This window comes from Mesoplodon densirostris, chromosome 15 (assembly GCF_025265405.1).
Source record: "Mesoplodon densirostris isolate mMesDen1 chromosome 15, mMesDen1 primary haplotype, whole genome shotgun sequence".
Taxonomy (NCBI): Eukaryota; Metazoa; Chordata; class Mammalia; order Artiodactyla; family Ziphiidae; genus Mesoplodon; species Mesoplodon densirostris.
Window position 1 is genome coordinate 22,735,522 of NC_082675.1, and position 22,876 is coordinate 22,758,397.

The 22,876-nt window shown below is 51.0% G+C and overlaps 1 protein-coding gene across 1 annotated transcript in view; it reads left to right on the forward strand.

Annotated features, from left to right (window-relative positions):
* The window catches only part of EMID1 (EMI domain containing 1), a 40,482-nt gene extending 17,926 nt beyond the window's left edge, over window positions 1-22,556 (forward strand). The window contains exons 6-16 of the mRNA XM_060119383.1: window positions 1,017-1,137; window positions 1,377-1,427; window positions 1,511-1,600; window positions 2,221-2,358; window positions 3,627-3,716; window positions 3,857-3,909; window positions 4,422-4,484; window positions 4,587-4,631; window positions 13,031-13,075; window positions 19,095-19,185; window positions 22,432-22,556. Of these exons, the coding sequence (XP_059975366.1) occupies window positions 1,017-1,137; window positions 1,377-1,427; window positions 1,511-1,600; window positions 2,221-2,358; window positions 3,627-3,716; window positions 3,857-3,909; window positions 4,422-4,484; window positions 4,587-4,631; window positions 13,031-13,075; window positions 19,095-19,185; window positions 22,432-22,556 (912 nt within the window). The remainder of the gene's footprint in view (window positions 1-1,016; window positions 1,138-1,376; window positions 1,428-1,510; window positions 1,601-2,220; window positions 2,359-3,626; window positions 3,717-3,856; window positions 3,910-4,421; window positions 4,485-4,586; window positions 4,632-13,030; window positions 13,076-19,094; window positions 19,186-22,431) is intronic.
* The last annotated feature ends 320 nt before the right edge of the window (window positions 22,557-22,876 follow it).

A 22,876-nucleotide genomic window follows, 5' to 3' on the forward strand; every position in this document is an offset into this window, starting at 1 on the left:
TTAAGCATCTTTTCTTCCAGATTTTCTAAACACACATAGATGCATTTACATTAATCTGCATATCCATTCCCTCCTCTGGGAATTTATCTTAGGAAGATTAGTTGCAAAGGTGTTCATCCAAGTGTTAATTAAGAGGAAAATTTGAAAACCAAACAACAGAAGGGGTGGTTGTGTAATGAGCAAGTGTGGCTCAGTGGAATACTGGACAGCCATTAACAACGCCTCCATTTTCCAACACAAAAAGATGCCCCTGATCTATCAAGTGGAAAAACCAAGCTTCTAAACAGCATGGGTTAAAACCCCCGTTATGAGGTGTGAGCACCCCAGGAACCCCACCCCGCTCCCCAAGCTCCCTCCCAGGGGAAGCCAGCATGAGGGGCCGCTCAGCTCAGATCTGGGGGCTGGGTCTCAGTTCCGGGTCAGCTTCTCTCTGGGCAGGTCTACACGGCCCCCCACTTCCTGGTCTGCGGACGTTCTGGCCTCTCTTAATCCTCAGTAAGTGGCTCAGGGGACACCGCTGACCCTTCAGGCTCTCCCCTCCACTGGGTCCAAAAGTGGTTTTGTACACACCTCGGCACCTCTGTTTCATGCCAGACCCTCCCAAATTTCCCTTCAAATTTAGTAAAAATCCTTGTAGCCTGTGGTGCTTTAACAGACCAAGAGAAGTTTAATATTATGTATGCATATAAATGTATATAAATATACTTATTATCATGCAGGTAAGCATAGGAAAAAACCACACGGCCCAGCAAACACGAGGATAGTCTCAGAACTCAAAGTGGGTGACTGTGATGGTGTGTGGTGACTTTTCTACAATGAATGTGATGAATTGTGCATTTTGAAAACCATAGTCACTTCTGATGAAGTTCTGGGCCCCTGTGAGTCCGGGTCTCCACTCCAGGCTGGGTTCCGCCAGCCACGTGGCCTCCTGCCCCCCAACACCAGGGCCCTGAGCTGGCCTGACCCTGGCAAGACCCTGGTACCCACCCCATCCCTATTGTCCTCTTCCTCCATAGGTGGCGGTGCTGACTGTCACGGAGCAGGCAGTGCCCCTGACCCCAGCTGCCCCTGAGGACCTCGCCCCGCTCTGGGGTTCCCCAGCTGCCCAGGGCAGCCCCGGGGATGGAGGCCTCCAAGGTGAGTGGGTCAGTGGGGAACACGCTCCCGTGTGGCAATGAGTTGGATCCAGCCCCCTCCCTGCTGCTGACTCCCAGCTTGACCCCCTTGTGGGCCTCAGTCTTCCTAGTTTTCCCTTGGGCCTGAGGGGATGGTCTCCAGGGGCCCCTGAGCACTGGAGTCCTGGGAGGCCCAGCAGCTGGTGGAGCAGGGGTAGGAACTCTAGATACCACTGACCCCTGCCTACCCCTCCACCCCAGGGCTACCAGGAACCAGAGAAAACATGAGGGCCCCTCTGCTCCCCCGAGATGGTAGGTGCTAGCGGGGCGGGCAGGGCCGGGGGCAGGCCAAGCGCAAGGCCGGAGCTGCGGAGCTGATGAACTTTCTCCCCCAGATCGAGTTGGTGCCCGGGGGCTTCCTGGGCCCTCTGGCCCCAAGGGAGACCCTGGCAGCCGGGGCCCAATGGGGATGAGAGGCCCGCCAGGTGAGTGCCCACGACACCGGCCCTTCCAGCTCCCCTGGCCAGCCCCGCTCAGGTGAGCCCAGGCTGGGGCCTTCCTTACCAGACCCTGCCCTCTGGGAGCTCCCAGACCATGAAGGCTAGTGGGCGTGGGCCTAGGCAGGGGAGAAATAGCAGTGCCCCCCCATGTGACCAGGGTTCTTATGGGGGACATTGCAGCTAAGGGAGCCCTAAGGAAGGAAGCCCAGACCCAGCCTGGATGGAGTGGGGGACGGGGAGGGCTTCCCAGTGGGAGCTACACCTTAGGTGAGGCCTCAGAATGACCAGAAGTGCACACCGGGTAGCGCCAAGGGAGGACTGATAGAGGGAGCAGCTCATGCAAAAGCCTAGAAGAGAGAGGAGAGAACATTCTGGAAATCAGCGTCTGCTAGGCACCTGTTGTGTACCAAGTGTCCACTGTCCTGAAGCCCCAGGGGAGGGCTGTGTTCATCCCCCTCACAGACGGCCAGGGAGGGAGTCTGGCCTGTGTGGCCTCTGGAGCCGTCTCGTACCTGCTGCCCTGGTTGCCTCATCCCTCCCTCTTGCAGCCACCCTGGGCCTCCCTGCCTCTTGCACACCCACCAAACCCCCTGGTTCCATTACAGGTCCGCAGGGCCCCCCAGGGAGCCCTGGCCAGGCTGGAGCTGTGGGCAACCCTGGAGAGAGGGGACCTCCAGGCCCCCCAGGGCCTCCTGGCCCCCCAGCCCCACTTGGACCACCCTACGCCCGGATCTCCCAGCATGGTGAGTCCCTTGGGGTCACAGCAGGTCCAGGTGGTGGTGGGGTGAGGCTGGCATGACCATCTGCCAGGCACCTTCTGTATACCAGGCTTGCCCTTGGGCCATAAGTCACCTGATCCTGCAGTGGGCGCTGTTGTCACTGATGAGGAAAACTGAGGGCCAGAGAGGGGAGATCACACAGCCAGGGCACAGGGGGGCCGGCTTCAGATCCACGAGCCCTCCAGAGCCTGTGCTGGGAACCACCAGCGTCAGGCCCTCCCACCGAGCCTTGGAGCTGGCCGGGATCCAGCCCTCAGAGCACTGGGAAGCTCAAAGCCTAGCAGCAGGACGTGAGCCCTGAACTCCCAAGGCCATAGCCCTGCCTCTGTGATCAGAGAGGCCCTACCCCCTCCGCCCAGCTGGGCCCTGACGCGCATCCTTCACCTTCTCCGAAGCCTGACTTGCACGCGCACTGCCAGGGGTCAGCTCTTGGAGTGCCAGGTTCAACCCCATCTGCATCATACCTTTGGTGCGTGACCAGGCACCATTCATTCATTCTCCCTCTCCAAGGGACTTCCCTGGCGGTTCAGTGGTTAACACTCTGCCCTTCCAGTGCAGGCGGCACGGGTTTGATCCCTGCTCAGGGAACCAAGATCCCACGTGTGGCGGGGCATTGCCAAAAAACAACAACAACAACAAAACATTCTCCGTCTCGGAGCCTCAGTTTCCTTATCTATATGACACCATGCACAGAAGCTTGGCACAAAGTAAGGTCAAAAATGGTAACTTTTATTATTATTCCCATTAGGCATGTGACAGTACAGGCTCAGCAGGGTAGACACTTGCTGGATGTCACTAGCTAGACTCTGGCAGTGTCTCCCTGCTTCCTGGTCCTGCATGGCCAACAGTCTCCTGACTCCCCACCCTTGGAGTGGGTGCCTGGTGGCCCCAGCCATGCTACAGGCTTTCCCACAGGGCAGTCAAAGCTGGCTTGGCAGAAGAGACAGGTTAAAACTGACTGCCCGGGCTTCCCTGGTGGCGCAGTGGTTGAGAGTCCGCTTGCCGATGCAGGGGACACGGGTTCGTGCCCCGGTCCGGGAAGATCCCACATGCTGCGGAGCGGCTAGGCCCGTGAGACACGGCCACTGAGCCTGCGCGTCCGGAGCTTGTGCTCCGCAACGGGAGAGGCCACAACAGTGAGAGGCCCGTGTGCCGCAAAAAAAAAAAAAAAACTGACTGCCTCACTCTGCCCCACCCAGCCCAGCCCTGCTCACTCATCTTTCCTCCCCCAGGGGACCCATTTCTGTCCAACACCTTCACTGAGACCAGCAGCTACTGGCCCCAGGGACCGACTGGGCCCCCAGGCCCCCCAGGACCCATGGGTAAGTTGAGTCCAGGTCTAGGGTAAGGGGCAGGGTTGAGGGATGGCAGAGAGACTAGGGCTGGCTATCAGGAGGGAGCTGATGGTGGACTTCCTGGCATTGTACTGTTTCGGACCTGAGGGCATCATGTCTTATTCCAGGTCCTCCTGGACCTCCTGGTCCCATGGGCATCCCTGGGAATCCTGGACATATAGTGAGTATTTCTCCAAGTACTCCCACTCTTCTGTCCATCCATCCACCGCCCCCTGCACCCAACCCATCCATCCACTCACCTATCCACCCACCCACCCACTCATCCGCTCATCCATCCATCATCCATTCATCCATCCTTTCATTCATTCATTCAAGCATTTATGGAGCACTTAATGTGCAAAATACTTTCCATAAATCTTCTTATTCAGTCCATGTAACAAGAAGCAAGCATTGTTATCACCTAAGGCCAAGAAAGGTGGAGATTCTTGCCCTAGGTCTGTGGCCAGCACATGGCAGCTTCCAGATCAATGCAGGGACTCTCTGACTCCAGGGCCATCGCTCTGAACACTGAGCTGTATGCACTTCCTGTTGTGTGCTAGGCATTGGGTGTGGGGTGAAGGGCCCAGAGGCCCAGGGCAAGCTGGGGTGCCCTTCCCTACCCCTCTGCCCCCTAAGTCCCTGCCCCCTCTACCCTGCCCCAGCACAAGGCTGAGGCCCTGTCTTGTTGCTCAGGGACCCCCAGGCCCCACTGGACCCAAAGGAATCTCCGGCCACCCAGGAGAGAAGGGCGAGAGAGTGAGTATTGAGGTGGCCCTGGGTGGAGGATTCTGGGGAGTCCTGGGCACCCTGGGTCAGACCCTCTGACAGCATACTCCATTCTTCTCCTCCCTCCTACAGGGACTGCGTGGGGAGCCCGGCCCCCAGGGCTCCATGGGGCAGCAGGTAAGTGATGCTGCCCACCCTGCAGCACCCCCTCCAGGATCCCACAGGCCCAGACCCCTGCTATGGCTCCATCTCCTATGGCCAGAGCCCCTGTCCCTCCCTGTCTGGTCCAGAGCAAGCTCCATCTCCTTTCTCACCCCCTGTCTCAGGGTCCCATCAGCCTCTTAGGATCAGGCTGCCTCCATCTCCCTCTCTCTGGCTCTGTGTCTCTGTACCTGTTTCTCTTTCTCTATCTTCACTCTGTGTCTCCATCTCTCTGACTCTTTGTATTTCTCGCTTTCTCCATCTCTCCAGCTATGACTGTAGATTTGTCTATTTCTTACTCTAGTTTGGTCAGTTTTTGCTTCATGTATTTTGAAGCTTTGTTATTAGGTGCATACACATTCAAGATTTTAATGTCTTCTTGGTCCTTTTATCTTTATGAAATGAATATCTTTCTCTCTGGTAATACTTCTTGTCTTGAATTCTACTTTGTTTGATATTAAAATAGCCACACCAGCTTTCTTATGCTTGGTGTTTGCATGATATATCTTTTCCAATCCTTTTACTTTCAACTTGTTTGTCTTTCTATTAAAAGTGTGTCTTGGGCTTCCCTGGTGGTGCAGTGGTTAAGAATACGCCTGCCGGGCCTCCCTGGTGGCGCAGTGGTTAAGAGTCCGCCTGCCGATGCAGGGGATACGGGTTTGTGCCCCGGTCTGGGAGGATCCCATATGCCGCGGAGCGGCTGGGCCCGTGAGCCATGGCCGCTGGGCCTGCGCATCCGGAGCCTGTGCTCCGCAACGGGAGAGGCCACAACAGTGAGAGGCCCGCATACCGCCAAATAAATAAATAAATAAATAAATAAATAAATAAAAGAATACGCCTGCCAACGCAGGGGACATGGGCTCGAGCCCTGGTCAGGGAACTGGGATCCTGCATTCTGTGTGGTGCGGCCAAAAAAAGAAAAAAGACATACTTGAGTCTTGCTTTTTTTTTTAAACAGCCTAACTATTGAGTTCATTTACTTTTTTTTTTTTTTGGCCACACTGCCCACCTTGCAGGATCTTAGCTTCCCAACAAGTGATTGAACCCGCGCCCTCGGCAGTGAAAGCACAGAGTCCTAACCACTGGACCACCAGGGAATTCCTCATTTACATTTATTTATTTATTTGGTTGCGCTGGGTCTTAGTTGCAGTAGGCAGGCTCCTTAGTTGCAGCTCTCAGGCTCCTTAGTTGCAGTTCGTGGTCTCCTTAGTTGTAGCATGTGAACCCTTAGTTGCAGCATGCATGTGGGATCTAGTTCCCTGAGCAAGGATCGAACTCGGGCCCCCTGCATTGGGAGCATGGAGTCTTAACCACTGTGCCACCAGGGAAGTCCCTCCATTTACATTTAGTGATATATATATATATATATATTTTTTTTTTTTTCTTTTTTTTGCTGTACGCGGGCCTCTCAGTGTCGTGGCCTCTCCCGTTGCGGAGCACAGGCTCCAGACGCACAGGCTCAGTGGCCATGGCTCACCGGCCCAGCCGCTCCGCGGCATGTGGGATCTTCCCAGACCGGGGCATGAACCTGTGTCCCCTGCATCGGCAGGCAGACTCTCAACCACTGCACCACCAGGGAAGCCCTAGTGATGTATATTATTATTGATATGGTTCTGTTTAAGTCAACTATCTGGCTATTTGTGTTCTGTTTACCCCAATCTCTCCTTTATTTCTTTTTTTCCCCTTCTTTTCCTGCCTTCTTTTTTTTAATTTTAGATTTTTAAAAAAATTTTATTGGAGTATAGTTGATTTACAATGTTGTGTTTCAGGTGTACAGCAAAGTGAATCGGTTATACATATACAAATACCTGCTCTTTTTAAGATTCTTTTCCCATATAGGTCATTACAGAGTATTGAGTAGAGTTCCCTGTGCTATATAGTAGGTCCTTATTAGTTATCTGTTTTATATACAGTAGTGTGTATATGTCAATCCCAATCTCCCAATTTATCCCTCCTCCCCCCTTTCCTCCCTGTTAACCACAAGTTTGTTTTCTACATCTGTGACTCTATTTCTGCTTTGTAAATAAGTTCATTTGTACCTTTTTTTTTAGATCCCCTGCCTTCTTTTGGACTGAGAATTGTTCTGTCTTGTCTCTACTAATGACTTTTTCACTATACCTCTTTGTGTTATTTTTTTCATGGTTGCTCTAAGGATAACAATATGCATCCTTTTACTTGAATTCGTATTATACCTCTTCATGTATACATAAGAACGTTACAACTGTATAATCCACTCCCTTCTGTCCTTGTGCTATTGCCATCATATATTTTACTTCTGTATTTGTTATAAATCCTCAATACATTGTTATTGCTCTAAACAGTTGACTTTTAAAGAAGTTTAAAAAACAAAGAAAAATAGTCTTTTCCATCTCATGATGTATTTATCATTTCTGTACTCTTTATACCTTCCTGTAGATCCAGATTTTCATATAGTGTCATCTCTCTTGAGCCTAAAGAACATCCTTTAGCCTTTTTTATAGTGTGGGTCTGCTGGCAACAAATCCTCACTGCTTTTGTTATCTAAAACTGTATTTAACCTTAATTTTTTTTTTTTTTTTTTTTGCGGTACGCGGGCCTCCCACTGTTGTGGCCTCTCGCGTTGCGGAGCACAGGCTCCAGACGTGCAGGCTCAGCGGCCATGGCTCACAGGCCCAGCCGCTCCGCGGCATGTGGGATCTTCCCGGACCGGAGCACGAACCCATGTCCCCTGCATCGGCAGGCAGACTCTCAACCACTGCGCCACCAGGGAAGCCCTAACCTTAATTTTTGAAAGATATTTTCACTGGATATAAAATGATAGGTTGGCAGTTTTATCCCCCTTTATTACTTTAAAGATGTTGTTCCGTGGTCCTCTGGCTTACGTAGACAATTACAATTTCTCATGAGAAACTGACTATCATTCTTATTGTTTTTCCCCTGTACATAATATGTCTTTTTTTCCTTTGGCATTTAAGACTTTCTCTTTACCCTTGGTTTTCGTCAGATTGATCATGATGTGGATGGCTGTGATTTTCTTTTTGTTTATCCTGCTTTGGGTTGGCTGAGATTCCCGGATCTGTAAGGTTGCTGGGTTGTGTTTTTCGTTGGTTGTTTTGTTTAATGAATAAAATTCTTTTTTACAGCATTTTTTGAGTTCACAGCAAAATTGAGTAGAAAGTACAGAGAATTCTTATATACTCCCTGTCCCCACACGTGGATAGCCTACCCCACCATTGACATCTCACATCACAGTGGTGCATTTGATGCAGTTGATGAACCCACATTGTCATGTCATTATCCCCCAAAGTCCATAGTTTACATTAGGATTCATTCTTGGTGTTGTACATTCTATGGGTATTAATAGATGTATAATGACATGTATACACCGTTGTAGTATCATATAGAATATTTCACTGCCCTAAAAATCCTCTGTGCTCTGCTTATTCATCCCTCTCTCCCTTCTAACCCCTGATCTTTTAACTGTCTGCACATTTTTGCTTTTTCCAGAATGTCATATAGCTGGAATAATACAGTATGTAGCCTTTTCAGATTGGCTTTTTTCACTTAGTAATACACATTTAAGGTTCCAGCATGTCTCTTCATGGCTTGATAGCCCTTTTTAATTTGTTTTTGAATAATATTCCATTGTATGTACCACAGTTCATTTATCCATTCACCTACTGAAGGACATCTTGGTTGCTTCCAAGTTTTGGCAATAGTGAACAAAGCTGCTATAAACATCCAAGTGTAGGTCTTTGTGTGGACATAACTTTTCAATTAATTTGGTTAAATACCAATGAGTGCAATTGCTGGATCATATGGTAAGAGTATGTTTAGTTTTATAAACTTTTTTGTAAGTTTTTATAAGAAACTATGGTCACCATACTATATCTTAGATCCTTAGATTAGAACTTAGTCATCTGGGAGTTCCCTGGCAGTCTAGTGTATAGGACTTGGCGCTTTCACTGCCATGGGTTCAGTCGCTGGTCAGGGAACTAAGATCCCTCAAGCTGCACGATGAAGCCAAAAGAAAAAAAAAAAGAACTTAGTCATCTTATAACTGAAAGTTTGTACCCTTTTACCTGCACGATGATAACCTTTCTCATTCCTTCCCTCCCCACAACCCAGTCCCTGGCAACCACCATTCTACTGTTTCTCTCTGAGTTCAACTTTTCTTTTCTTTTTTTTTTTTTGCATTCCACATATAAGTGATACCACACAGTAGTTGTCTTTCTCTGTCTGGCTTATTTCACTTAGCATAATGCCCTCCAGATTCATCCATGTGGTCACAAATGGCAGGATTTCCTTCTTTTTTTTTTTTTTTTTTTTTTTTTGCGGTATGCGGGCCTCTCACTGTTGTGGCCTCCCCCGTTGCGGAGCACAGGCTCCGGACGCGCAGGCTCCGGACGCGCAGGCTCAGCGGCCATGGCTCACGGGCCCAGCCGCTCCGCGGCATATGGGATCCTCCCAGACCGGGGCACGAACCCGTATCCCCTGCATCGGCAGGCGGACTCTCAACCACTTGCGCCACCAGGGAGGCCCTCCTTCTTTTTTAAGGCTGAATAATATTCCTCTGTGTGTGTGTGTGTGTGTGTGTGTGTGTGTGTGTGTGTGTGTATAACCCACATAGTATTTATCTGTTCATCTATCAATGGACATAGGTTCTTTCCATATCTTGGCTATCATGAATAATGCTGCAATGAACATACCTCTTCAAGACAGTGATTTCCTTTCCTTTGGATAGATAACCAGAAGTGAGATTGCTGGATCATACAGTAGTTCTATGTTTAATTTCTTGAGGAATCTCCATACTGTTTTCCATAATGGCTGTACCAGTTTACATTTCCACCAGCAGTATACAAGTGTTCCCCTTTTTCCACATTCTCACCAGCATTTGTTATCTCTCATCTTTTTGATAACAGACATCCTAACAGGTGTGAAGTGATAGCTCAAGTTGTGGTTTTGATTTGCATATTCCTGATGACTAGTGATGTTGAGCATCTTTTCACATACCTATTGGCCATTTGTATGTCTTCTTTGCAAAAATGTCTATTCAGGTCTTTAACCCATTTTTTAATTGGCTTATTTGGGGGTTTTGCTATTGAGTTGTATAAGTTCCTTATATATTTTGGATATTAACTCCTTATTGGACATGTGGCTTGCAAATATCTTCTACGATTTCATAGGTCGCCTTTTCATTTTGTTGATGGTTTCCTTTCCTGTGCAAAAGCTTTTAAAATTGGGTTGTTTGTTTTCTTCTTGTTGAAGTTTAAGAGTTCTTTGTATATTTTGCATATACAGAATACACCTTTGTACACCTTTATCAGATGTATCTTTTGCAGATATTTTCTCCGAGTCTATAACTTGTCTTCTAATTCTCTTGACATTCACTTTTGCAGAGCAGAAGTTTGTAACTTTAATGAAGTTCAGCTTACCAATGATTTCTTTCATGGATTGTGCTTCTGGCATTGTATATAAAAAGCCATCATCAGGGACTTCCCTGGCAGTCCAGTGGTTAAGACTTCGCCTTCCAATGAAGGAGGTGCAGGTTCAATCCCTGGTCGGGGAGCTAAGATCCCACGTACCTCATGGCCAAAAAACAAAAAAAAACATAAAACAGAAGCAATATTGTAACAAATTCAATAAAGACTTTAAAAAATAATAATAAAAAAATAAAAATAGAATAAAAAGTCATCATCAAACCCAAGGTCATCAAGGTTTTCTCCTATGTTATCTTCTAGGAATTTTATAGTTTTGCATTTTACATTTAGGTCTGTGATATATTTTGAGTTAATTTTTGTGAAGAGTATGAGGTCTGTGTCTAGATTCATGTTTTTGCATTTAGATGTCAAGTTGTTCCAGCATCATTTGTGGAAAAGACTACCTTTGCTCCATTGTCAAAGATCAGTCAACTATATTTATGTGGGTCTATTTCTGGGCTCTCTATTCTGTTCCATTAATCTATTTGACTATTCTTTAGCCAATACCACACTGTCTTGACTAGTGTAGATTTATACTAAGTTTCCCTCTAAGCACTGCTTTCACTATCTCCCACAAATTTTGCTAAGTTGCATTTTTATTTTCATGTAGTTCAAAGTATTTTAAAATTTCTCTTGAGATTTGTTCTTTGGTCCACCTGTTATTTAGAAGCCTTTTGTTTAATCTCCAAGTATTGGGGGAGTTTCCAGTTATCTTTTTTTGTGAGGGGGGCTGTGCCTCGCAGCTTGTGGGATCTTAATTCCCCAACCCGGGATCGAACCCATGCCCCCTGCGATGGAAGCTTGGAGTCCTAACCACTGGACCGCCGGGGAGTTCCCTCCAGTTATCATTTTGTTAGGAATTTCTAGTTTAATTCCATTGTGGTCTAAGAGCATACATTGTATGATTTTTATTCTTTTTAATTTGTTGAGTTATATTTTATGGGCCAGAATGTGGTCTATCTTGGTGAATGTTCCATGTGAGCTTGAGAAGAATGTGTAATCTGCTTTTGTTGGATGAAGTGGTCTATAGATGTCAATTTTATCTGGTTGATTAATGGCATTGGCGGATTCATCTATTTCTCTTTGCAGATCTATCGGTTTTGGCCTCACATATTTTGATGCTCTGTTGTAAAGTGCATACACATTAAGGATTGTTATGTCTTTATGGAGTGCTGACCCCTCTATATCCGTGATAACCTTCCTTGCTCTGAAGTGTGCTCTGTCTGAAATTAACATAGCTACTCCCACTTTTGTTAAAAAATTAATTTATTTTATTTATGGCTGCATTTGGGTCTTTGTTGCTCTGCGCAGGCTTTTCTCTAGATGCGGTGAGCAGGAGCTACTATTTGTTGCAGTGCGTGGGCTTCTCATTGCCGTGGCTTCTCTTGTTGCGGAGGACAGGCTCTAGGTGCGTGGGCTTCAGTAGTTGCGGCACGCAGGCTGAGTAGTTGTGGCTCGTAAGCTCTAGAGCGCAGGCTCAGTAGTTGTGGCACACGGGCTTAGTTGCTCCACAGCATGTGGGATCTTCCTGGACCAGGGCTCGAACCCGTGTCCCCTGCATTGTCAGGCAGATTCTTAACCACTGCGCCACCAGGGAAGTCTGAGGCTCTGTTAATTTTTTTTTTTAATCTTTCTTCTCTCTGTGCTTCACTTAGAATTATTGCATTGACCTTTCGTCAAGTTAATTGATTCTTTCTCCTGTTATGGCACATCTTCAATTAATCCCAGCTAATGAATTTTTTATTTCAAGTATTATCATTTTTATTTCCAGGATTTCCATTTGATTCTCTTTTCATAATTTTCACATCCCTCCTGAAATTCCCCATCTCATCACGCATTGTATCAATTCCACTAGATTCTTTTATTTTTTTAATTTTTTATTTTTGGCTCCGTTGGGTCTTAGTTGTGGCAGGCGGGATCTTCACCGAGGCACGCGGGATCCTTTGTTGCGGCACGCGGGCTTTTCACTGCGGCGCGCGCGATTCTCTCTAGTTGTGGTGTGCGGGTTTTCTCTTCTCTAGTTGTGGCGTGCGGGTTTTCTCTTCTCTAGTTGTGGCATGCCGCCTCCGGGGCTCACGGGCTCTGTAGTTTGCGGCACGCAGGCTCTCTAGTTGAGGCGCACGAGCTCAGTAGCTGTGGCATGCAGGCTTAGTTGCCCCACATCCCCTGCATTGGAAGGTGGATTCTTTACCACTGGACCACCAGGGAAGTCCCTCCACTATATCCTTTAACATAGTTGTCACAGATATTTTAATCTCCATGTCTGGTAATTCCAGTACCTGGGTTGGCTATGGATCTGTTTCTAGTGACTGATTTTTCTCTTGCATATGGGTCACATTTTTCCATTTCTTCACATGTCTAATAATTTTGTATTGCATCCTGGACAATATAGACAATATAGTGAAGACAGTCTTCCTCTGAAGAGTGTTGAGTTTTGCTCTACGTTGTGGCTCCAACTCAGCTTTGTGACTTTAGGATGGGCATTTCACGGACCATCCAAGGATTAGAGTGGAGTATTTATACAGATTTTGCTCCCCTACTGTGGCTCCGTGCTTTCCAGCATTTCCCCTCAATTTCCTCCTTCTTTGGCAGTCTTGACCCCGACCTCTGATTCCTCAGGCCAATAAGACTGAAGCTTCCTGCTTGAGCTGTTTGCCAGGCAGAGGGGGTTGGGATGAGCCCTCAGAGGAAAAGCCATAAATATACTGATGTTACCCAGTGCGGTTCCCTTCTTTCTAAGGTCAGATATCCTTCAGTTACTGGCTGCTCTTTATCACTTTCCATTGCCTTCAAACAGTTGTTTTTTGGCATTTTTATCTCACCCAAATGAGCTACTCTCTGTCTCATCCTTGCTCAGCCTCTCTTCCTCTCTCTCTCCTTGCCTCTCTCACTGTTCCTACCTCTCTCTCCTTGCAGGGAGAACCTGGCCCCAAAGGAGACCCTGGTGAGAAGAGCCACTGGGTAAGCTCTAGCGCAGCACTGACCTCCCGCTGCCCCCCGCCCTGGACACTCAGGAGATTATTTGGGGGTGGGGGCACCCCATCCAGATCCCCTTTGCAACCTGATCTCCAAGTGGGGAGCCTTGCCAGTTCTCAGCCCCAGCGTCCTCCCCTACCCTGTCCCTCCCCAGTGGGCAGGGCCAGCCTTATCAGCAGATCCTACATTCTTTGTCTCTGTCTTTATCCCTATCTCTGCCTTCCTTCTGCGGCCTTTCCAGGCCAGGGTGACCCTGCCAGTTCCTCCTGGGCAGTTTGGGCTGACCCAGTCCAGACTGCATCCCCTGCCTCCATAGCCCCCTCCCTGCAAGGGCTTTGGCTTCTGCTCCCCTGTCTGCAAAAGAAAGGGAAGCATGAAAACAATATCCACACAGAAGAATGGGACAGGAGGCCTTAGGAGAGCCATGGAGCAGAGGAAAGGAGGTGTAGAAACGCTGAGGTACACAGGAGCGCTTTGGTAAAAGGGACAGGGCACTAAACACCACCATACACATAGGAATCCGTGAATCACAGGAAGGGAGACCTGGAAACCACCATGGACACATTGTACATGGTAAATGAGGTCAGGGGACCTAGATCCATTGTAGCCAAAAGACCTATAATTAACATGAGGTCCCAGACACCATCACATACACAGGAGACCCATGAGGAGTGGGAGGAGAGGCCTAGAAACTGCCATATGCGCCAGAAAACCATGGAAAATGAGATGGGGGATCTAGAAACCACTGTACACAAAGGAAGCCCATGAAGACTGGGAAGGGAGGCCTAGAAACTGTCACATACACAGCAGACATAGAATAAATGGGAAAGGGGACTTAGAAACCACATGTGGGATCCTAGAACCTTCACAATCACGAGAGAGACTTGCAGTGAATGAATTTCAGGGCCTAGAAATCACCCACCCAGGAGACATGGGGGGAGGACTAAAAGCCCCACGGTGCAGGGACCTGGAAACTATCACTGACATAGGAGACATTTGGAAAACTGGATGGGGTGGGGGCAGACAGGAGAGGCAACTGGGGAGTTCTTTTGGAGGCTGGTATTGTGCCTCCCTCCCTCCTCCACCCCTCTCCCTGGTGCAGTCTGGCTGGGACACCCTACTTCCTGGCAGGCATTAGTTAATGAAGACATGGGAAGCACCCAGCGCCTGCCCTGCCCTCTCTGCTCCTGATTGTGGGGTCAGTGATGGATACAGCCGTGGGAGCCCCCCACCCTGCACGAGCCCTCCCCCATGTCTTTCCATGACTTCTGGGGTCCTGCTACCTCTCTGGCAAGCCTCTCCCAGCCCCTCACTGCCACCCCACTCCCTTACCCACCCTCTACCCCCTAGTGGCTCCAGAGCCTCTTAAGCATACTGCCTGCTTGGGCATGAGCTGGGCTGGGGGTCAGCTAGACCCATGTGATCCCAGCCCTCTGCCACCTCTAGGCCCCTTCACTGGGGGCCCCTTCACTGGGGGCCATTTTTCACCCTGCCCAGAGGAGGTGGGAGAGATGGGATGAAGGCTGAATTAGGCTGGGCAGCCCCATCCCTATATGGGGGTCCGAACAGGAGAACAGATGCCTGAACTCTCCCAGAACAGACTTCAAACTCAGGACCACCTGTGGGAGGGGCCCCCCCAAGAGGTAGCAGGGCCCCTGCCCATCCACCTGCTTTTCCCTCACCCACCTGCACTTCTGCCCCTGCTTGCCGCCTGCCTGGGAGGGGACCCGCTGGGCTGGGGGCTGCATGAGGCTTTGGGGGCTGGGGGACCAGCTCTGTTGGGGGCAGGTGGGGATGAGGTCTGTGTGGGGAAGAGGCCTGAGGGCTCCTATACACACTCCACCTACCAACCCCCACTTAGTGAAGCTTTTGGAGCCACTGACCTGGCTGTGGCTCAGCATTGACACCCAGTGGTCACGAGGATGCACTGCAGGCACTGCCTGGGAGTGACGGGGCTCAGCTGGCCCATCTAGACCAAAGCTCATACCCCTTATTCAGACAGGAAAAACTGAGGCCCAACTCCACAGAGTGAATTGTTGGCAGAGCTTGAACTGAAGCCCAGGCTTTTCAGCTCCCAGGACTGGGGGAGCCATCTAACTTTCCCCAAGCGCCTCCTTGGTGGGTGCCAGGCCCCAGGCTGGGCACTGTGGACATAGATGTAATTTGGACACAGTCCCCATCCTCAGGGTGGTCACAGTGGGGTGGGGGGAAACAGACCAGTAACCAGCAGTGACAGGACAGGGGGAGCTCAGCTATGATTGTAGAGGGGTGGATTTAGCATCTTCTTGGATAAGGAGACCCAGGCCGAAGCCTGGCAAAGGGTGTTCATGCAGAGGAGAGGAAACATCACATGCAAAGGCCCTGAGGCAAGAGTGGGCCCAGGGTGTTTGAGGAGCTGCAAATACTTGGAGTGACAGAGTGTGACAGGCAAGGAGTGAGACAGAGGTCATAGAGGCTTTTAGGACTTAAGAGGCCATGCTGAGGAATTTGAACTTTGTTCTATGGGCAGTGGGGAGTCATTGAAATATTTATAAGTAGGGAAGTGACATGGTCAGATTTTTGTTTGCAAAAGACCCCTCTGATTGCCATGTGGAGAAAGGATGGGAGAAGGGAGCAGAAAGAGAGACTAGACAGGAGGCTGTCCTGGTCACCCTGGCAAGAGGCTGTGGGGGCCAGAACTGGAAGGGGGACAGTGAAGAGGGGCAGATGTCAATGGAGCTGAGGGACACTTGGGTGCTTGTCTGGCTACGAAGCGGGGAGCGAGAAGTTAAGGGAGACGTTTACAATAGTAAAAGAGAGAAGAGAGCCAGGAGAAGCTGGCCTGCTGAGTTTTCTCCATGGAGAACGGGGAATGTCTACATGACAGCCGAGTGGGGGTGTCCAACAGACCCTGGACACTCAGGCCAGGATTGGAGGGCACTGGGACGTCATCAGTGCAAACAGCAGGCCACCCACTCAGAATATTTTTTTGGCATTTTCCCCCATATTTTTACTTTGAAAATTTTCAAATATATAGAAAATTTGGTACAATGACTATCCTTGTACCCTTCTTCTAGACTGACCAATTATTAGTGTTTTGCTGCCTTTGTTCTTTTGCTCTTTATATATCTATAGATCTTTTTTTTCTAATCCATTTGAAAGTAAGTTGCAGACCTCATCCACGTCTCCCCTAGCACATCAGCATGTGTCTTGAAAGAATATGGACATTCTCCCAAAGAGCCACAGTAACGCTGTCACACCTGAGAAAGCTGACATTAATTCAGTGAAATGATGCCACTTAATATACAGCTTATATATAAATTTTACCCGTTGTCCCCAAAATGCCTTTTGTGGCTGGTTTAAAAAAAAAAAAACAAGATCAATCAAGATTCATGTGTTGCATTTGGTTGTCATGTCTCTAGGTTCTTTTAATCTAAAATAGGCCCCCTGCCCTTTTCTTCTTTCTCTTGACTGTCATTTTGTGACTGTCCCACTACCTAGATTTGTCTGACTGTTCCCTCGTGATGAGATGCAGATTAAATACCCTTGGCAGGTGCACTCACTGGGGATGTGGTGCCCTCTTATTGCATCTCATCAGGAGGCTCATGACATCAGCTTGTCCCATTGTCGATGCTGGCAGTGGCTTAATGTAATTTTTGAAGGTCATCCATGTTTAGATGGGTGTAATACTTGAAGAGAGATTACTTTAGTGTGACCTGGTGACCCCCAGGCCCAATGGCCAGTCAGTGGCCCCATCCATGTGTTGTGGACAGGACAGCCAGATCATAAGGGACAGTCTCAGCATGGCCACAGTGGGCTCGCTCAGAACAGACACGTTGGGAGGACTCTTGATTGTTAGATGTTTTTGTGGGAACAGCTTTCTTGAAGGTAGTAATTGTACCAAGATGCATATTATACCTCATCCCTTCATTTAATCTGTACTAAGTGAAGCTCTGAGAGACTCCCAGATGCGTCAGGGCTGGAATAGTTCTATTGCTGTCCCGGTGCTCTGTCAGAATTAAGATATCTACATTCCGGAAATAGCTTTAGTCTGGACTCGGAAAGAGGAAGGAGTGAGGGAGTGTGGAGTTGTGGCAAGACTGTGGACCCTATGCTGGCGGAGGAAAGGACAGACAGACAGACACTGGGAAGAAGTGAAGGTGAGGGCCAGCTGGTGGTCCCTGGCCAGCACCGGCACCACTTGAGACAGGAGACCCCAGAGCAGGGAGGCCTAGGGGAGGGGTCTGAGGGCCGCTGCGGCATCCCCGGGCCTGGAGACTCAGCTGAGAAGAGAGGGCGGGGCTGAGGGCTGGGCTCCGGGATGTGCAGCATATGGACCTGGAGTAGTCAGAGCCCAGGGAGGGATGGGCTCAAAAGGGCTGCGGCAGGGGCACCTGGGCCTGAACTTCAGCTTTGCCGGCATTTTAAGCGTGGCTTCCCAACAGCGATGCCACACAAACATTTTCTGATTTTACTCTTTCATGTTCATTTGGACGTGAGTGGGAAGGATGTCGGTAAGTAGCCTGATCCCACCAATGGAGTTAATTAGGGTGAGACACATACAGTATTTAAGGCAAAATGGAGTCAGTTTCAAGACTGTTAAGTAAAGCAGAGTACAAGTGGCCCAGGGATGTGGCAGGAATCATGCAGATGATGTGAGACCAACTGGTTTCAGGCAACAGAGATGGAGGAGGGGCCGGGGCTCTGCGGCACCCTCTGGGCAGGTTCTGTGGCAGGCTCTGGGACAGCAGTGCCGCCCCTGCAGACTGGCCTCCCCCCGCCCCCAGTGCAGCAGGATTTGCGGGGGTGGGAGGAAAGAGCAGCCAGCTGGGTGGGATCCTACTGAGGAGGTTGCTTCTGCCTGCCTTGTCCCCCTCCCATCCTCTCCTGGTCTTGTCCCTGCTGTCCGTGGGCCCTGGGCTGTGACAGGTGGTGTGGAGCTGCAGGTGCATGTCCAGGGTGGGGCATGGGCCTCCAACAAGCTTTGCAGGGCCCCCTCCCCTGCCCCCTTCACGGCTGCATCTGTCTCTTTCCTCCACAGGGGGAGGGGTTGCACCAACTCCGCGAGGCTTTGAAGATTTTAGCTGAGAGGGTTTTAATCTTGGAAACAATGATTGGGCTCTATGGTGAGTAGAGACAGACAGACGGACAGACAGCCCAGCCCCCGCCTGCCAGGCTTCCCCAGGCCCTCCAGGGTGGAGCTGCCTGGGTCCAGTCAAGAGGCTGGATAAGGTACCTGCCCTTCTCCAGGTGGGGACCTAAAAGGTCAAGACCACCCATCTCTCAATGACTGGTCCCTTGTCCACAGGTGAAGGGGGGGGCCCTAGAAACCCAGGCCCCCACCCCTGTGGTAAGACCTGGGGCTCCAGACATTGTGGGTAATGTGGTTTCCAGGCCTGCAGGGGAACCAGAGGTGACAGATTTCGAGTCTGAAAGGCATTATGGGCCAAACTCCAGAGCTGCAGGGGATTGTGGCTAACAGAGCCAGACTGCAACAGTGCAGGGGGTTGTGGGTAATAATGTCAGAGCCCAGGCCCCCAGGAGGATTATGGGTAATGAATCCAGACCCCAGTCAGGCCTCAGCTCAAGAGAAATTGTGGGGAACAGAGCCAGTCTGCAGGCCCACAGGACAACAGGTCATGGGGCTAGACTCCAGAAGTGCAGGGGACTGTGGGTGACAGAGCCAGGCTCAGGTCCCAGGGGACTCTGAGTAATGTAGCACCCACCAGTTCTGACCCCAGAGGCTCTCACTGGGCAGGCCATCCTGGCCCCACGGTCCCCCTTTAGTGGCCTGAGAGACCCTCCTCCAGGCATTCACCCACCAGTTCTCCACCTATCTGGTCACTTGAGGAGACAAGCGAGCCCTGTCCCCACTTCGAAGGAGCAGCCAAGGTCCCAACAGAGACTCATGCCCAGGCTCCTGCCCGGAAGCCAGCAGGAACTGGCCCCGCCCCCCACCCTCGGTGCCCAGCCCAGCCCCCAGAGGCCGGACACGCACCGTCTGCTCTTCTCGATCTCCCATCAGGCTCCTAGCTTACAGAGCTTCCTGCAGCAGCAGGCTCAGCTGGAGCTCCTGGCCAGACGGGTCACCCTGCTGGAAGCCATCATCTGGCCAGGTAACGGCAGGGTGGGCAGGCAGGGGCAGCCCCTGCCAGGAAGGGCCTGGGAAGGGCCTGGGGACACAGAAGGCGCCTCCCAATACTGGATCCAGACTAGCAGACAGCCACTCTTCGGCCCTTCCATCTGGCCAGCAGACGGTGTCTGGCACAGAGGAGGTTCTGGTAACTAGTTCTTGAGTGAATGAGCACCTGCTCTGTGCCAGGTACCTCGCTGGCACAGGCTCCAACAGATAAGACAGGGACCTGCTCTCATGGAGCTTAGGGTGCTGGGGGGAAGCCCTGGAACTGGGCGTTAAACCTAGGGTGAGGAATACCACAGTGGAGTGAATACAGGTGGCCACCAAAGCCCACAAGTGCTCCTGATTCAGGCTGGGGGGTGGCAGAGGGCATCTCAGGAGGGCTTCCTGGAGGAGGAGGCATCTAAGTGGAGACCTGAAAGGCAAGGATCGGGGGCAAGTGAACAGGCAGAGAAACATCATGAACAAAAGCCAGGAGACCAGAGAGAACCCAGAGGGACAGTTCCGTGAGGTTGCTGAGGGTGAGAACAGAGGCTAGAAGATCTGGCAGGGCCCCGTTTGAGAAGGTCCTTGAAAGTAGGTCAGGGAGGCACAGAAGAAGGTTAGACACCACCTGGCTGTCACAGTGGGCCTAAGGAGGTCTCTCCACGTTAAACTGGAGCCTGTGGCTGGCCCTGGAGAGAGTCAGGGATCGGCCATCCCATTCCTCACCTACCCGTGAAGAGGCCCCAGCCCTTCTCCCAGCTGCCCCATCTCTCAGCCCAGTCCTAGTGCATCAGTGCACACAGCCTTAGACATCATGTCCAACCTCCCATCTATTTTACAGATGGGGAAATTGAGGCCCCCAGCAGGAAGGAGAACCAAGGTTAGAGCCAAGCCTCCTTCATTTGGCAAAACTGTAGGGCACACCTACTGCAGGCTGGATCTGAGGCAGATCTCAGGGTACCCTCCTTGGGGAGCTGCCCATCGGGTGGTGGGAAATCCTCAGCATCTATACAGATGAGGGCCATGGGGTACAGGAGCACCAAAGGGTGTGTGGGAGGAGAAGCCTTCCCAGAAGATGGGACCCTTGCGTTAGTCATGGAAGGTCCCTACGAGTGTGCCAGGAGGAAGAGGTGGGAGGGCAGCCCCCGTGGGGACAAAGGCCTAGAGGTGGGAAGGTGTGTGGGTTCTGCTTCCAAAGCTGCTCTCGCCATGCCGCAGGGCTTCCCCAACTTCTGAAAACTCAGACCATCTCCCAGACCTCCTCCCTTCTCCCAGAGGAAGGACCAAGGACCAAATCCCAGGTGCTCAGCTCCTTGTCAGGTGTCCCCCGACTCCCCTCTCAGGAGGATTGGGAGGGGAGCCAGAAGGGACACACTGTGGCCTTGGATCTGTGCTCCACCCCCCTCAGCCGGCTCTGTCTCCAGAAGCCCAGGGAGGAGGTGCCAGGCACCTGGCAGTGTGGCCAGGAGGAGGGGAGTGGAGGAGATGGAGCCTTCCCCATTGGCCCCTCATCCACAGCAGGTGCTAACAGAAGACCCAGATGGGGCTCATATTTAGATTATAATCAATAATGATGATAATAGTAACAGCTGTCACACATCCAGTCCACCTGGGCCGGGAAATTTACATCCATCATCTCCAGTCCTTGCAACAAGCTTTCTAGGTGGGGGATACTGTGCCCGCTTCACAGATGAAGAAACACAGGTTCAGAGGGCTCGTGTGACTCCCCCGGGATATAGGGATAGTAGTGGTGAGGCCAGGGGTCCGCCCAAGGTCAGGCCTCTAAAGCGCCAGCTCTTTGGGCTCCATCAGCAAAGGTTCCCTGACCCCTCTGCTTTGCTAGGCACTGAGTGGGGCCCGGGGGAAACCAAGGCCCTGAATTTGATCATGTCAGAACAGCATCTCATGACTGACTCACAGTGACCAGACCTGCAGGAGCCCTGGGTCGAAAACACACCAACCTAGTGACCATAATAATCCAACATTTACTGTGAAAACCACTTTCCACTCTTGGTCACACTGAACACTCTGCAAGGGTGTGACGACAGGAATGTCATCCCCACATTCCAGATGAGGCTTAAAGGTTCTGGGACTTGCCCAAGGCCACATAACTGGGGCATGGTGGGGCCAGGACTTGGCCTGAGCTGATGTTGGAACCTGAGCTTTGAGCTACCCTCCTCCTATGCTCCCTGTTTTAGGGCATGAAATGTTCCTTGACTGTGATTGCAGATACCTGTCTGCCCCAAGGGCCCCAAATCTCAGCCCAGAGGTGCATGGGACACAGGGTCAGAGCGCTAGACAGTTATGAGGGTATAGCTCCCTCCCTGGCATTGCCTTCAGTGGGAAGCTGGTGCTCACCAGAGTCAAAGTGTCTCTCCTGTGAACAGGGTTTCGAAGGCTCAGCCAAGTCCTCCATCCTGGGGTCCTCCATCCTGGGGCCCTCCCCCTGAAAAAACAACCCATCCTTCCGAGCTGCCTAACCCCTCATTTAACTTTGAGAGGGACTGAGGTGATAGTTACCTAAGGCTTCCTGGAAGAGGTAGGTCCTGATCTGCGTTTTGAAGGTTGAGTAGTTTTCCAGGTGGGAAGAATGCCAATTATCTGGTTTTACTCTTGGGGGCCAGCTTATTTGCAGGTTGGGGCATATCTCACCATAGCCAAATCAGAACTGACTTCAGTAATTACTGGAGTTGGCCAGGGCCTCTGTATCTGGAAATGTCCCCCTGGTTTTAGAGATGAGACAACTGAGGCCCTGACAGAGGTCCAAAGCCACACAGTAGGTCAGTGGCAGAGCCTGGCCTTCCTAAACCCTTCCCCACTATAGGTGGCCTAACCTGAAAAGAGAGGAAGAGTGAGGCTGATGCCTGGCCTTAGTTTACCCAGCTCTGAAATGGGAATGATTCAGGGCACACCTCCGCTCCAAGATATGTTAACAAAAAAAAAAGCTATACTTTTTCTGGGGCATCTACTACACGCTAAGCATTTCAGAAACATGGTGGGTTCATTGATCTCCACTTGACAGAGAAAATCAAATAGAGGCCCTGAGTGTTCTAGTTGGGTTAGGGGCTAATAACTCCTGGGGGGAGGGGCACTAACCAGCTTTTCAGACCCCCTTCTTTCCCACACCTCTGCCTCTCAGACTTGGGCAGAGAGCACCACCCCCCACCCCCCAGAGGGCCAAGGGAAGGTGGGCACCTCACACAGACGTCACTAACCCGGCCTCTTTCCTTCCCTCCCACAGAACCAGAGGGGTCAGGGGCAGACCCTGCCGGCACGGGCACCCCCAGCCTCCTGCGGGGCAAGAGGGGAGGACACGCCACCAGCTACCGGATCGTGGCCCCCAGGAGCCAAAACGAGAGAGACTGAGTGTGGTGGTGGCCCCTTGGCAAGGGCCAGGCCAGGCTTCCCTTCCCAGCCTGGACTTGGCCAGCTGCCTCCAAGGTCTGCCATCCGTATTTATTAATATCCTCAGGGTCCCTTCTGCCACCTAGGCCTTTGGGGTGGGCATGTCTTGGTCCTGGCAGCCCGTGCGCATCTGCCTCTTATGAGGCTAAGCTGGGACTGGAGCCTGAGAGGGAGATGTGGTCCAGGCAAGAGGTGAGGCTTTGCTCAGGGCCCCGGGCCTCAGTTTCCCTCTGTGAAATGGGGTGATGCAGGCCTGTGGGGAGGGGCGGCAGGTTTGGAGC